This window comes from Echinococcus granulosus (genome assembly GCF_000524195.1).
Source record: "Echinococcus granulosus chromosome Unknown EG_S00128, whole genome shotgun sequence".
In the NCBI taxonomy this organism is placed as follows: Eukaryota; Metazoa; Platyhelminthes; class Cestoda; order Cyclophyllidea; family Taeniidae; genus Echinococcus; species Echinococcus granulosus.
Genome location: NW_020170508.1, coordinates 196847 through 211521, shown reverse-complemented (window position 1 = coordinate 211521; position 14675 = coordinate 196847). Strand labels below are relative to the sequence as shown.

At 45.3% G+C, this 14675-nt stretch overlaps 2 protein-coding genes across 2 annotated transcripts in view; both read right to left on the bottom strand. All coding sequences in view use genetic code 11, as the record gives it.

The window, feature by feature from the left end:
- Positions 1-882: 882 nt before the first annotated feature.
- Positions 883-10630, bottom strand: EGR_09028 (hypothetical protein; the record flags this gene model as incomplete). The annotated part of the gene is made up of 5 exons (XM_024498277.1): positions 883-1499; positions 2271-2517; positions 3813-3889; positions 4843-5068; positions 10541-10630. 5 exons carry the CDS (start codon positions 10628-10630, stop codon positions 883-885), a joined length of 1257 nt encoding a protein of 418 aa, XP_024347332.1.
- A 2798-nt stretch (positions 10631-13428) lies between these two features.
- Positions 13429-14675, bottom strand: part of EGR_09027 (hypothetical protein) — a gene marked incomplete at both ends in the record, with an annotated part of 10419 nt that continues 9172 nt past the window's right edge. The window contains one exon of the mRNA XM_024498276.1: positions 13429-13512. Within this exon, the coding sequence (XP_024347331.1) occupies positions 13429-13512 (84 nt within the window). The remainder of the gene's footprint in view (positions 13513-14675) is intronic.

The window sequence follows — 14675 nt, the reverse complement described above, 5'->3', positions numbered from 1 at the left end:
AACTGCAAAAAACCTCCAAACACAAATGGCAATTGTGCATATTCCCACTATCACGCGACATTGGTCTGATAAAGATGAATGGAGAGAGAAAGGAGGAGCGAAAAGGAGGAAAAGGAAGGAATGAGTAGAGGAAGGAGAAGATGAAAGCCTGGAGGCGAAACGTGGGAAGCGATTTGACGTTTGCGTGACAGGCGACGCGACGAAATCGCCTACCTTCAAACAATGTCACTGTGCAAGCGAATTGGGTAGGACGGGTCTGTTTGAAATCACTGAACCCTTTTCGCTTCTCTAAAATTCTGTAAAATTCATAAATCACTCCTGCGTATTGATAATAAACGAGAATCGATGGTTTACACCGGGCGAAAGTGTTCTGTGGATAGAGAGCTGCATCCTTAGAATTTTTAATCCATCTTTTTACCTACCTATGCATTTAATCCGCCGATTACCGTGCACAGACAAAGCACGGAAATAAGACACCTCTGCCACTACTGCCACACATGTTGGACATTCAGATCCCACTTTGGCCTGTAATCTTAATTAAAACAAAAGTGAATCAAAACACAAACTCCAGCAAGGGACATTTTAAAAGTGCACCATTGTTGAGGACCAGGATCCAATGTGGAGGTCGCAAAGATCACCTGGCGTTCATAAAATCCGCCATGTACCTACCCAAAGTAAAAATAGAGGCACCACAGCTAAAAACTCCACTCCCCTTATCTCTTTCAATTCCCTCTATTGTCCAACTAGACTTCTTATTTTTTACACTGAAAGTTGCCTTGAGTGAGACAGATGACTTTTATTTGCTGCTTGGACGATGATAGAAAAATAATGCTATGTACAGGACGGGTGAAGAAGAAGGGGACAAGAATACATGCAACAAGGCTAGATGACAAGCATGGTGACAAGCCGGCAAGGCGAATCATAACTGGACTGGTGGTGATGATGATGCTGTTTGCCACTCCTCCTTTGACTACGAGTGATGTGTTGGGTCAGTAGGGATGATGCCGCAGCCTGAACCATCGGTGGTTTCAAAGAAGGCACTTGGGTGTCTTCCTTCAATCCCTCCTCATTGTTTGTCTCCACTAAGTCGTACTCACGATCTCCTCCCTCTCCTGTCTCCCCTTCCTCTGCCTCCTCCTTCGATCGATGGCGTTTGCGCCCTCCTCGACGTTGGCGATATTTCCTGATAAGACTTTTGTTCCCTAGGAACTCACTCTTAAATGGGGTCTCACTGGACCACTTCACTTTCAGGCGATACATCCCGTTGATGATGTCCGGATTGCCGGAGGTTATCGTCGACACCGATGTCGTCTTGGGCGCCACAGTGTTGGACGAGTGGGAGCGACGCGAGTGGCACCCAATCACCGCCTTGGTAGGACACCAGACCTCACACCGTGGATTCTTAGAGGAAGGACCACGTTGCTGAGTCAGTTGTCGCAACGGAGTAGTCAAGTACACCGCGTAGGAATGCTCTGAAGGTGCCGAACTGGGACGAAACTCTGGGCAAGCACAAATAGCCCGATTGTTAAAAAAGTCGGGAGAAAATCCACAAAAATATCACACTTATTTGATACCCCCAATTACTGATCAATCAGCTGTTCCTTAATCGATTTTCAGACTCAGCTGATCAGCTGTTTAAACCGTCCAATCGGAGAGCAGAAAATCAGCTGACTCTTTCTCCCCAATCCTACCGCAAGAAATCAGCTAACTGCTCGTCGATAAAATCCCCCCATGGCAACTGAGTGGCATAACTACATCAAGCAGGATCAAGAAGGCAGTGGTGTTAAATTATGCCCACTTTTAATTGAGGCGTAAAAATGCGATCAAACCTGTCACCAGTTGTGTGAGCGCTGCTGACCAGAATACTACGGCTGCACTGTAAAAATGACCACCATTCTGAACATACGTGACCGTGCCAAGAAGCGGGGGAATTAAACAACGGACACAGCCAATAGACCGGCCTGGGGTGGAGGAAGCAGCAGGAAGGATGGTGGGGAGAGCCGACTGTCAATTCAGCCCAACCCCCGCCTTACTCCCCCCCAAAGCTCGCAGTGAAATACACGGCATATACGTATACACACATACAAAGGAGGCAGTGTCGACTTTCCAAAATCCAGCATGTTCCGACAATTCCAAAAAACGTCGAAAGTGACTGACAGACTGGGAGGTGAATTACTCATAACAAGACAGGCGCTGCTGTTTATCGGAGCATAATGCCTCACTGGTTTTGCTTTGACTGCTACAGACGCTATTCATCTACGTAAACTCACCGCTGCCATCGTCGTCATCATCATCATCACGGTTGTTTTTTACAACTAATTCGCAGGAGTTTCTATTATAACCATTATCAACTCGTGAATGCCAAGGCGACCTAGAATTCGATGTTGTAGAAGTAGTAGGAGGACGTGGGGGTACGCAAGTACCCATTCGGGGCACACGTGGTCTTCGGATGGTGGTGGGAGTCAGGCTTTCATCGTCTGGGATGGGTGGGAGACAGCGATTGGCAGGTGCAATGCGCTACCAGATTGAAAAAGAAAACCTACAATTAGTACTACCCACTTCTAATGGACAAGGCATTTAATCCCATTACCAGTACGACAAAAAGCGAGAAACCCAAACACTCACCACGGCCCCAAGGAGCATGGCTTACTAAAGAGTGAAATCACCTTTATACATTGAACTTATAGCTGCCTCTACAACCAATCAGAGAGCAGGAGGGCTAAGCTCCAATCACTTAAGGAGACGGTGGCGTTGATTGGTTACAGGAAGACCAATTAACGTAAGGAAAAACTGTGACGTTTGCGAACGTGCGCACAGCAGTGGGTGCGTCTGTGGGAGAAGCAAATGCCAAAGTACACTATGAATGACTTCAGGGTTATTATAATAGGACAATGGCGTCTCAGCAATGATTATATATATAGTTAACCAGTTAAATAGGAGTTTGTAACAGAAAATAGAAAAAATTTAAAGCGAGTACATGTCTGCACTTATGGTGCAAATGGAGCCTACTGAAATGCAGTTTCAGTAGCTGAGATGCATACCATCAATTACAATATTGTGGGTCGCATAATCGGATAGAGAATGGCGCTGCTAACAAATTAGTTATTTCCAAGTAGCCATTAAAGCTACGCTGGCAATTTAAATTTGAATGGAGCGCTGCATTTAAGTGGACGAATTAACTGTACACGCTTCGCAGTTCCTCAGTGGTTCGGGTAGTCATCCTGGTATCATGATGCTTTCTTCATTTTACTCTCGTTAATAGCTCACCGGCCCTTCTGCACACACTTGTAACGCAGTGACATATTTTAACATCTTCGTTCTTTCTGACTCTAAAGCCCTCAGATAGGCAGATCTCTAACACTTCGATAGAGGAGGATTTGCATCAAGGGCACATCTTCTGTGGCTGCAGCTCCACAATAAAATATGGTGATAGTGTAGCTTTTTTGCCTGGCCATAGCTCTGATGCTGCACAATCAGAGTAAATGCCTTGACTGTTGACATGACAACTCTCCAAAGTGGGGACATTACGAAGATTTCACCTAATGGTGAAATTAAACCTGTAAGATTGACCAAATGGTGATTCTGCTGAATCCTCCGAAGTATTAATTCTGTAATGCACCAAAAATGCTGCATTTTTCTTAGTTGTAAGACAGTTTTAGGGCTCGTTTGTATTCTCCGTGGCCGTGATTACATTTGGTTGGACTCCCAGAGTACTTTGTGTGCTGAAACCCTTACCAAGTGTAACTTGCGCTCACTACAAAAGTATCGACATCGTGTAGGTATGCCCTTGGAATGGACGCTTCAAAGTTTACCTTCACCCATTTAGCGCAGCTGTCGTGCCACACGCCGTGGTACGAGTGCCTGCAGTGGCGTACATTGGGGTAGCCCTCTGAGGGGTGGCACACTTCATCTATCACTGTCATAAATGTACACCTGCTTGACGCGACAGTCAAGACGGTTCTGGTAGCCTAGTCGCTTCAACTTACATAAGACGCCTTCTAAAGTACAACTTTGCAGTCACCGCAGACGCCATAACGTACACTGGCCTTGAAGTGGCTTTGTTATAGGCCCGCAGAAAGACTGGGCTACTGGGAGCGCGGATGATACAAAACAGTCGTGGCTACGCAGTCAAGGTAAATCGGAAAGACCTTCATCGCAACTCCTGCTGTTTTCGCATTATTTTCATCGAATATTATGCTTAATGCCTTAGATGATAATAAGTAGTATGTACCCAGGTGTTTATGCACTAACGTCAGTTACCTAAAAGTGAATTGTCTTTTGGAGTCCTCTGAACTGATCATTACAATAGTAGCAGGGCTTTCCTCTCATACCACTTATACTACCATTTTCCCATCATTTCCATAATTGCGCGCCCTGTGTCGTCTTGGGGGAGTGAGTTGAGAGCTAGATTTGTGGCACAGTAGTGAAGATTCCCGAGAACTATACTTTAAGGCGTGTTGGGGTTCCAATGAGCCAACCGCGTACAACAGGGTAGAAGTTACCGATACTAGCAGTAGAGAAGTCAATTCTGCCTTGAACGGGTGACAATAATTGATAAGATTCCAGTGAACAGGAAACAGATCCGAGGTTCCGCTGTCTACTCCATCTCACAGGAGTCAGATAAGTAACATAGAGGAACGGCAGAAATGGTACTGGGAAGCCAATGAATAATGACACCTTAATCTGTTGTTTTCGGAAACCGCAGCGCAACTCGATGCAAAGAAATTACGGAATAAGCTAAAGAACGCGGCGGTACATCACACTGACAGGTCAGATGGATGAATAAGTAAACAGATGAAAGAATGAATCACTATAAGACCAGTCATCAAAGGTTCCACAGACCTCTGCAGAGCCGTCTCGCATTTGGAAACATTGGACCACCAGCATCACCACCGCCGCTATCATCCACGAAATCCGAGTGGTTTGCACGAAGACGATGACGACGACTAGTACGACCACTAATGCAAACAACGGAAGTTGCACCCGATGGAGCATCTTTATTTGTTGTCTCAAAAACAGGACCCATTTGGAAAAAGGAGGCAGGGGGCGAGTTCTTCTGTGGCTCCGCCTTGGAGCAAACATCAAAGGAATGTGAGGTGTCCTTAGCTCTGTTTTCGTATTTCAACCGCGAACTGATTATGTTTACGATCGTGTCTCATTACATGCATGTAAAATGAGCTTTTCATTCGTGAGCTTTCGTGAGATAAATCTCAACACTTTGTTGTGACCCAGAAATAAGCGCCACGTGATTGGTCAGGAGGTGCAAAGACTACAGCGGTTTGTACATCCAGACCGAGCATTAAAGACGGTTGTCAGGCCTTGGATCCGCACAAATTATCCCATTTATCCCATTTGAAGGCCTTGAACTTAATTTTTTTGAGGTCACTGACAAGCTAAGATGACTGGCTGCCTAATTTCGGCCAATAGGTAAGGGTCCTTGGAGGAAAAGGTATGCACTCATTATGGAGGCTGTATTGAGGATGCGCCTAACCTCTCCCGATGATGTATCAGTTGCAAACGATACTTTTCAATCCGCCTCCCTTGGCGACTTATTCACATGTATGATTGGCAATTAAAAGAGGCCATAACTTATCCTTTCCTTCTTCCCTTCCCCCTGTTTATAGCTATTTTATGAGTTAGCCCTTCTGCTTCGTTCTGAGAAGGAAGGAGGAAGTCACGCAAAAGCGCCTTACCCACATTTTAATTATTTAAACCACATCCTAATCCTCACACACCAAGGCTGCACACTTAGCCATTCCATATTCCATCTGATATACTGTCCTAGTCTCCCGCCCCTACCTCTCTCTAGCTCGCCCTCCCAAGCTGTCAATTTTTTTAAAAAATGAAATGTAGTAGAGGACATTCCCGTCAAGAAATGACACATTTCTGACGTGGTCGAATCCCCCTACCTCAGCATAAATGACTGATAATATCACCTCATGTCATATGCTGTCACCCAGTGCCGGGCTTTCAAGGCTCAGGGCTACTCACCACCCTTAATCAGTTAGTTCCCTCCATCGCCTGATATGACTCCGGCTTCCTCCCGTCCCCTCTCCTTCAACTTGAGAGCATCCCTTTTGCCCCAAAAAACAAAAAAAATTAGCTCGCTCTGATGGGGTAAAATTGAAATTGACAGGCGTTAGCACGCTGTCCAAATGGTGGCAGATAGAGGGAGGGCATAAGATAACTGCGGGTTTCATCCTGCCTCCTGAGGGATTTACCACTGGTTCAATACAATTGGACGTGGGATAGAGTAGTTGTTAACACTGCTTTTTACGCGGTTTCCGGTTCGTGACCACCATTTATGTCTGCTTCACTGATGAAACAGCTTCATGGTGGAGATGAAGGATTAGTGTCAACAACTTGAGGAAAAATTGATGTGAGAGGTTCCATTGATGTAGATAAGTACAGAGTGGAAGGCACAGGGGTTAGGTGAATTGAAGGCTGGGTACGAGGCAAAGAAGACGGGCTCTGATATTCCTCTAAGTTGATTCTTTCAAGAACTATTCCCTCGTTCGAGACACTTTAGCCATGTGAAGAAGGTCAGACGTTTAACCGAGTACACGAGCCAGACAGGCTCAAGTCACATACATCAGGTTAGCTTTACCTACCCTCTCACTCAAATTCAATGTTCTTCGAAGTTCTGGTCAGCTTGAGGACCTTTTTTCTGTTGAAAAGTCGCAATAGGAGCCATCGCATTGTAATCACAACGGCCTTTAATCGTCAATCGTTTTTGCTCTGTGAAATGTTAAAAAATTTTCCTTTTGAGAAAAAGTCATTATGCCTGTTTGCAGATCCTGAAATCAAATGTTAACTGAATAAACTGCTGGTAACACCATTCAAAGGGCACCTTCTTACACCCTTTAGACCCTCTGACACAAAAATCAGTCTCCTCCTCAATTCCTACAATCTGGGTAGTTCTTTTTGGAAACCTAGGTTACTTAAAAGAGGAGGGGCCTTGAGAAATGGCATCCCTCGACACAGATTGTTGACAGGAATCTTGAAAATCTTTTTAATTTAAAATATAAGGACATTTTTTTTGTAAAATTACTTCCCTAGGAAATCTAACAAATTCTTTTTATGATGGCTGTGATGCAATACTTTACTTGTTTGTTTAACTCTCGGTTTTAATGACGGATCATTCAGGGGCTCCGACACTTTACCTTTGCCAGATAGCCTGGCCTCTGGGGCACGCCAGTGGTTTTTAAGTCCTACACGTCAGCAGCACATATTATGGTCGAGTAGTATATCTTTTTTCTTCTTTTGGGAAGTCTCTTTGTGCCATAGTGATTTCATTTTTCTCTGAAATAGAGAACTAGTTGCGTCTGGAATTTTTAAGACACTCTTGATATACTACTTAAGTCTTTTCTAGGCCTATGTACTGAAAGGGCGAAAGGGCACGTCAGGTCATTCTGGAAACAGAATGGAATTCCAAGCTTACGAAGCGCTAGATTTATCAATCAAAAATATGTATCGCTGAATTAACCCCAAAGAAGTAGTGCCACACATAAAGGTCAAGGTCAGGCTACGTCCACTTGGCCATATGCCGTCTTCCTCCTGAAGAAATAAACCAGGCCACGAGTCCGCGCTAAGGAACTAGCACATGGCATAGAAGCCAAACAAGCAAAGTCGGATTGCGCTACTGAGGAGGTCAACTCGTGGAAGTGGCCAACGGTCAACGCATCGAATAATTTGTTTTATCAGAGTACCTTAAAGGGGGCGTCGGGGGAACGCGAGTTCAGTCCGTTTAGGCCCTTTCTCTCTCCCAAAAGTTTGCTAATTTCGATTCATCATCTGGGTGATTGACAACGTAAACTTCCTCCACCTTTACCTTCTCCCATGAGGCCAGAAATGGCCAGGTTTTTATTATAAGAAAGTGTAGTTTTATCCTCTGATAGATTGTAAATTTGATGGCATTGGGCTAGTTCACTCTCCTCGTTCCATCTATCCCCTAACCCAGCAAAAAGGAGATCCTTGTATTTACCTCTGTCTGCTGATTCACTCCTTTTAGGCTTACAGTAGCAGCGGCAGGGTTGTCATTTCACTGCCGATAGTCGGTCTTCTGACAAGCCCGGCACATGACCGACTGACTGACCGACCAACCGACCGACATCACAAATCAGGAGCCAATCAGCCGAGGCTGTTTTGACATTCACAGAAATACGAATACTGCTGCTGCTGTTTGTTTTTTTGCCTTTTTTCTCTTTTTTAGCACCTACTAAATTTTGCCTGATGGAGGCGGATGTCAGGATGATGTAAAAGAGTGGTGGGAGAAAGGGAATGATGATGGCTTCGATTGTAGGTAAAATCTAAAGCAAACTGGACTATGATTTCCCCAATGGGAAATAATAAAATTTATCTAACCCCAAAGGTGATTAGGGTCTCCACGCTTAGATGCAGAGGTTGGCCTTTCTGGAAGCTCCTCAGCATCATTCTTCAGTCTTCATTGCATCAGCTGCCGCTGGACAGGGCATACAACTGGACGCTGTTTTTGGAACACTATCTGATTTCAGCAAACTGCTGTCCCTTTTACTTTGGCCCATTTATGTAGACATCTCTACCCCAGCTAGGTGAGCATTTTGCCGAGCTAGTCTGGACGGTCATTCTTCCATACAGGGACAGTCTAAAGTAGGTCTAATTATAACAGGTCGCTCCTTGGGACGTTCAGACACTTTCTAAGACCTTTTTTCCTTTTGGATGCAAACTATCTAGCCCTATCCACCTCCGTATCGTGTCTCAGTTGTCTCTTCCACTTTACATTTAATCGCACGATTGTTGTAAAGACATCATCATCGTGAGAACGTGAAGGATTAGGACGTACAAGAGAATGGAGCAAAAGATCTGCCATGGCTAGAAAATACCATCGACTTGAGCTTCGCAATGCCCTGCATCCATCACATCAGCACGACCGTGAGAGAGGGACCTCCATTTTCCCTCTGAGCACGCATGTCAACAGCAAATGGCAGTTTCTGTGTCTTTTATTCACGACATCCACCAAAAGAACATAATCCTGTGTCTTCCCCCTTCTTAGTGCAGTTTACGTAATCCTATCTGATTGTCTGCTCCCAGAAGCTAGGATGAAAGGGCAGACAGCAAATTAGACAGAAGCGGTCACATAACTGTTACAGCGTTCGCTTTTTCCTCCGCACCTCCCCACCTTTAGCTCCGCCTCCGCCTACATGTACAACTGTGGAGGTGTTTGAATAATGCATCACGAAGCCTCTTTGATAAAAAGTAACGCCAAACTCGAGCAAGACAACCTATTTTTTAGTTGTTTGATCTTCCGAATATGCGGCTTAAGACAGGAACATAGCGCTGGAAAATCCAGCTAATAAATTGTTTAGACTGCAAACCCTTATGGTGATAGTCATGACATGGTCCATAAAAGAGCGTCAATAGGAAGCGATTTGGGAACATCTCCAGTCAGACGTGAGTTTACCCAAGGCCTGAAGGGTGAGAGTCGACAAGTCGAAGGTGCTGAGTGGGTAAATGAAGGCGTTCATGTGCTTAAATTAAACAAGGAAGGGACAAGAGGGGCGAAACCGCATCCGGTTTTGGTGTCAGTCTTGGCTTCTGCTATCGCTACCCTAGAAACCGTGCATCTGAAGCCGTCGCCATGTTATTCCTTCCGTCGATTGAACTAAATGGCCACAAATGAACGAATCCGGATCAAGTCTAGTCTATGAGGAACCAGATAAGTTGATACCTCAATCGCGAGAACCCAATTGAACCTTACATTGACTAGAAAGGGACTAATTTTCCCAAATTCCAGTCCGGTTATGCTGCGGGACGTACTTTTTCGTCTCGTACCACGAGTACTTTTGGCTGAGGCGCGTGTCAAGAGCCAATCCAGACACCGTCAGTCATGATGGCGGACCTCGGTGATAGCGCGTGATGAGGAACAAAGGCGTGAAATTTGACTCCACAACGATTATTTACAGCCGAGAGTAAGCACAGGAAACTACACTACTGTCGCACAGTTGGTCGTCAGCACGAAATATAGCGGCTCCTGATGCCATAAAATCTGACGTCTCATCCTGCAAGTCGGCTCAACCTACGATGGGTTGTGATATTGGACAAGAGGCAAGCATTCATTCTTTTGGAAAAATTGAACGTTCAATGCACGAAGGAAGAGAGCCTGCCACTTTTGACTGCACAACTGACTAAGAATGGATAATTCAACAGTACTGGCAAGTCTTTATACCAAAAATGCTTTACAGGTTTTTGGTAATCGCTAATGGCGCCTTTTGTATACCGCAGAAATTCCCCTTGGACTTGAACGCGCCTTGTGTAAATCCCCAAGTCTACAGTCTCTGACTCGGCATATAACTCTTGCCTTTGTTGGTTCATTTAATGTCTAAATGAGGCAGAGCTGATCTGCGTGAGATCCTAAGGACCAATTAGGTCAACTGTAGCGTCCTCTTCTTACTGAGTTGTGCATGGGTGATTTTAAGGTGGTGGCGATGAGGTCAGCCAGGGCGGGCAATGATAAACATCTGCAAAATGAAATGTGGGAAGTGCACCCTCCCAACCAACTTACCGCGCCAACAGCAGCGACAACAACAACAACAACATCAACAGTTGTGGGGTAAACACTTCCACTCACGCACGCACTCTCGCGCTCACCCATGCAGATGTGTTCAAAGGGCGCTTTAAAGATACCGCCAGAGCCATAAAACTCAACATGAGGTAAGACAGTGAGTGACCGAGCTGAGAGGAATGGCTACCAGAATGGAATCTACAAGTGTCGAGAATTTGGGGCACTTTTAACCCCTCACACATAGATAGAATGTCACTGCAATATTCTTTTGACATTTTCTGTGGGTAAGGGACTCGGCCAAAGAAGTGGGGCTTGAAGATAGGACACGGAACGCGTCATTTGACCGCTTCTCTCTGGTCGAGACCTCTGTTTGTACGTTTCGGCATCTGACGTGCATTCCTGGAGTGACGAAGGATTGGTAAGAGTTGGACATGACCCTGAGCACTAAATTCGCCTCAGAATGGGACAAGGTTCTTTCCCCTCCCTCCTACCTGACCTATTGTTCGGCTTGGATGTGCGAGAATGGCTACTCGAGGTCTGATGGTCACAGGGCGCTAGGAACCGACCCGACGACAGTATGTGCATCAGACTGGGAAGAAGATGTCGTCTCGACACTTGAATACTTGATAAGATTGTCTCGTTCAGTGTATTCTATCTTACTATCCTTCCTTTTGTTATGGAATGCTTTCTTATTACCCCAAATAGGCCGCTTTCGGAGCTCTAAACCTTAACCCAAACACCCAGTGGCGGAAAATAGCTTTTTCTTCGGTGAACATGATTTCGTCTATATAAATCTCCACTTTCCCCTTTCCATTGGGAAGTATGCAGACAACTGGGGAATTTCAGGACACAGAAAGGAATGTGTTTACTGTTTAAGGAAGTACAACCACCATCATGCATATCTTGCTGGCATACTAGGACGTCAAAGAGGTTTGTGGGAATTTCGGTGTTGTTTGGTGACATAACTTGTGGCTACTAGAGGCTGACAAACCCCTCCGCAGTACCTTTTCGCTATTGTTACCTTCAAATCATAAAATTTGTTGCATAACCTAACCTGGTGGATGTGAATACAACTTCTACCTCGTTTTCCAACTGCACAGCCTATGGCGGAGAGAAGATTGCGTGTGTGTGTGTGCGTGCCGAGAGAAGAGACCAACCAACCTAAAAGCCGCGTGGAATATTTTGCGATACCTGCCATTGACATTGACAAGGGAAAAAGTTGACCATAGCAATAATCTCTTTCCTTCTTTAGCAAAGAAGCCTCTTCCAGCACATCCGGTGACTACATGAAAGGGGTGTCAAGTTTTTCCCCTGAAAAATGTTGATTTCTTTGATAAGGTTTCAATCCAAACTACTAACTTTTCCTTAGTTCAACAAGGAATCCAACTGTGCCCCCAACTCCGCCATTTTTAGTGCATACGTGACTTTGTTCAGCTCTGGCCTCTCTCCCTCTTTCTCTCGCTGGTAAGAAACCCCTACAGAAGCAGGCACCATAATCTCCACCGTCTTCAAAGCAATCCTTTCCTTTCTATACTTCGTCAGAGTAGGAGAACGACTGTTCATTAAATTTGCACAGCTGTGGAGACACTTAGACGGAGAGCAGGAAGACCGGTGGGTGGAAGTGCAATTCCTGGGCTTTGGACACCACGACGTGGAGGAGCTGAGACAGGGGGAACACTAGAGAGAGACTGCACGTGATAGCACCGATGAGAAAAGAGGGGAGGGGGAGAGGATGGAAGAATGTGTTTTGTTGTTTACAGCACATTTGTACATACGATTAGTCAGTTGGCGACAGTGTGTACAGGACTTACCGAGGCGGTTGCTGTTGCTAGTGCTGCTAAAGTGGTGGTGGTAGTTACCGTGGCTATTAAAGAAATAACACTGACATCACAAAACCTGACCGTGAAAGATACTCATAGCCCTTTGAGTCTTTTCCCCCTCTTGACATGTGATTTTTCTATGCGGCTTTGCTGTTCTCCGAGGGCAGAGTTTTAAACGGACTACTTAGGAGTATGTTTGTCCTCAGCTTTCTAACTATCCCAATATCTCATGTCACTGACCAAAATGCTCTATTTCTTTAGCTGCCATAGTCAGATCTTTCCCAAGACGATTTTCACTTGCAAATTCGCTCTTGGTACATACCATGCCGGGAGCGCTAGCCCCCACCTAGTCTTACAGCGCCTTTTCGATACATTTTTCCTTTCCAACTGGACATTGCAGATTAGGCATCACAGCTCTATTTCATAATGGGAGGCTATGTCAGGGAGGCAAAAAGTGAACAGAAGGAAAAGCTAGGCGAGACGAGGCGGGACACAGCTCCGCACCTTGGCTCCCAGCCAAAATAGTCATCTGTCACAAGTGGCGGTGTTTTGACAGCAACGCGTGAAGATACACCGCGCTATTATGTTGTCGCATGGTCAACGTGTTATCATCACTGTGCCTATTTGGTCTGTATCTACTACTTAATCCGACATGTCTAATTAAGTAGTTGCAACTCCCTTCTAGCATTCATTCTACTGAATGCATATAAGTAGGTGCAGGGTAGGGTGGGCGGGCTATTTGCTCTAATTAAGGATTAATTATTACTGGTAATGCTTATTTGTCACGCTATTTCCTTTTCTGTCTTACGGAAGTTCTGTGGAAGAATTTATTCGGTGATACCACTTAAAACGAATGGCAGAGTTGACTGCTGGTGTAAGATAACCCTTATCATGCCGCCTATGCTACCAGGCTCTCAGACATTCTGTTTACCTATGACCAAGTCCTTTTTCAGGTTCTGGCACCTTCTGTTGTTCATCATGACTATTTAGTATCCCCGGCAGAGAAGAAGGTCTGATCTTTAGCTAAAAAGATCTTACCAAGAGGACATCTAGCTTGAGTTAAACACTTTAAGAATAATTTCCACCACTTGTTGTTTTGGTGGGTAAATCAAAAAAGAAAAATGAAAATTCGTGATGCGTGATAGCAAGACGCTATGAATAAATGATTAGAAAATATTTTTCTTAGTTGAAGGTAAACATGTTTACCTTCCTCAAAGCGAATTCGCTGTAATAATTTAATAGCGTAGGCTCAGAAAGGCCGCCAAGAAAGCACAAGCCGCAAATGTTGGCTGCAAATTTACAATGTCACGTTGTCTATGAGCAAGTCTACTTGAGATGTCAAGGCACAAAAACCCAATTAGTGGAGGAGCCATCTGCGTTTCCGCAATTTGTGTCTCGCGCCTGCGCGATTTCCATCTGCTTTTACAGCCGCAATTTCTACCGCAGTAAATGAGGCACAACAGCGAACTACAGAGGGGATATAAAGGAGGGGCGGCGTGTCCCACTTTCCCCTTCCCTCCCCTCTTCGACATAACCATGGTCCCATTTGATAGTTTAACATTTAAAGACATTTTTGCGTCCCCCTGACTTCTACCTCCGCCTCTGCGCCTTGGTCGGGGCCTCGCGCACTTTGATGTTTAATTGCTCGAATTAGAGTGACTGACTGGGTTGGTGTGTGTCTGTGCGTGTGTGGTTTTTCAGGTTGCCATATCACATTTCACAATCACCTTAAGTAGGTGAGAAGAGAAGCCGCCGCCTGGTGCCATTTTGCGCTTTGATGTTGTGTCGGTAGGTGGGCTGAATGAAATGACAGAAGAAGGGACAGGGGTGGTCGGATCGTAGCTACTCTAAGTCTGTGACCATAAAGTTGTTCTGCCAACTAAAGCAACTTGGCTCCAGGACCCCGTGTTTAGATGCATTTGCTATCCCAACGACATCACCGCAGGCAGGCAGCGCAATTAAAAGGTCGTGTTGTGGGGTGGAGGAGCTATGACCTAAGAAAAAAAGGAAATTAAACATGTCAAAGTCGTTTGAATGTGTGACTATGGTTAAGTGAAGTAATTGGAATATACACTTTCCTCCCACGGTGACAACGTTTGAAGGCAGGTGACTTCGTCGCGTCGCCTGTCACGCAAACGCCAATTCGCTTCCCACGTTTCGCCTCCAGGCTTTCATCTTCTCCTTCCTCTACTCATTCCTTCCTTTTCCTCCTTTTCGCTCCTCCTTTCTCTCTCCATTCATCTTCATCAGACCAGTGTCGCGTGATAGTGGGAATATGCACAATTGCCATTTGTGTTTGGAGATTTTTTGCAGTT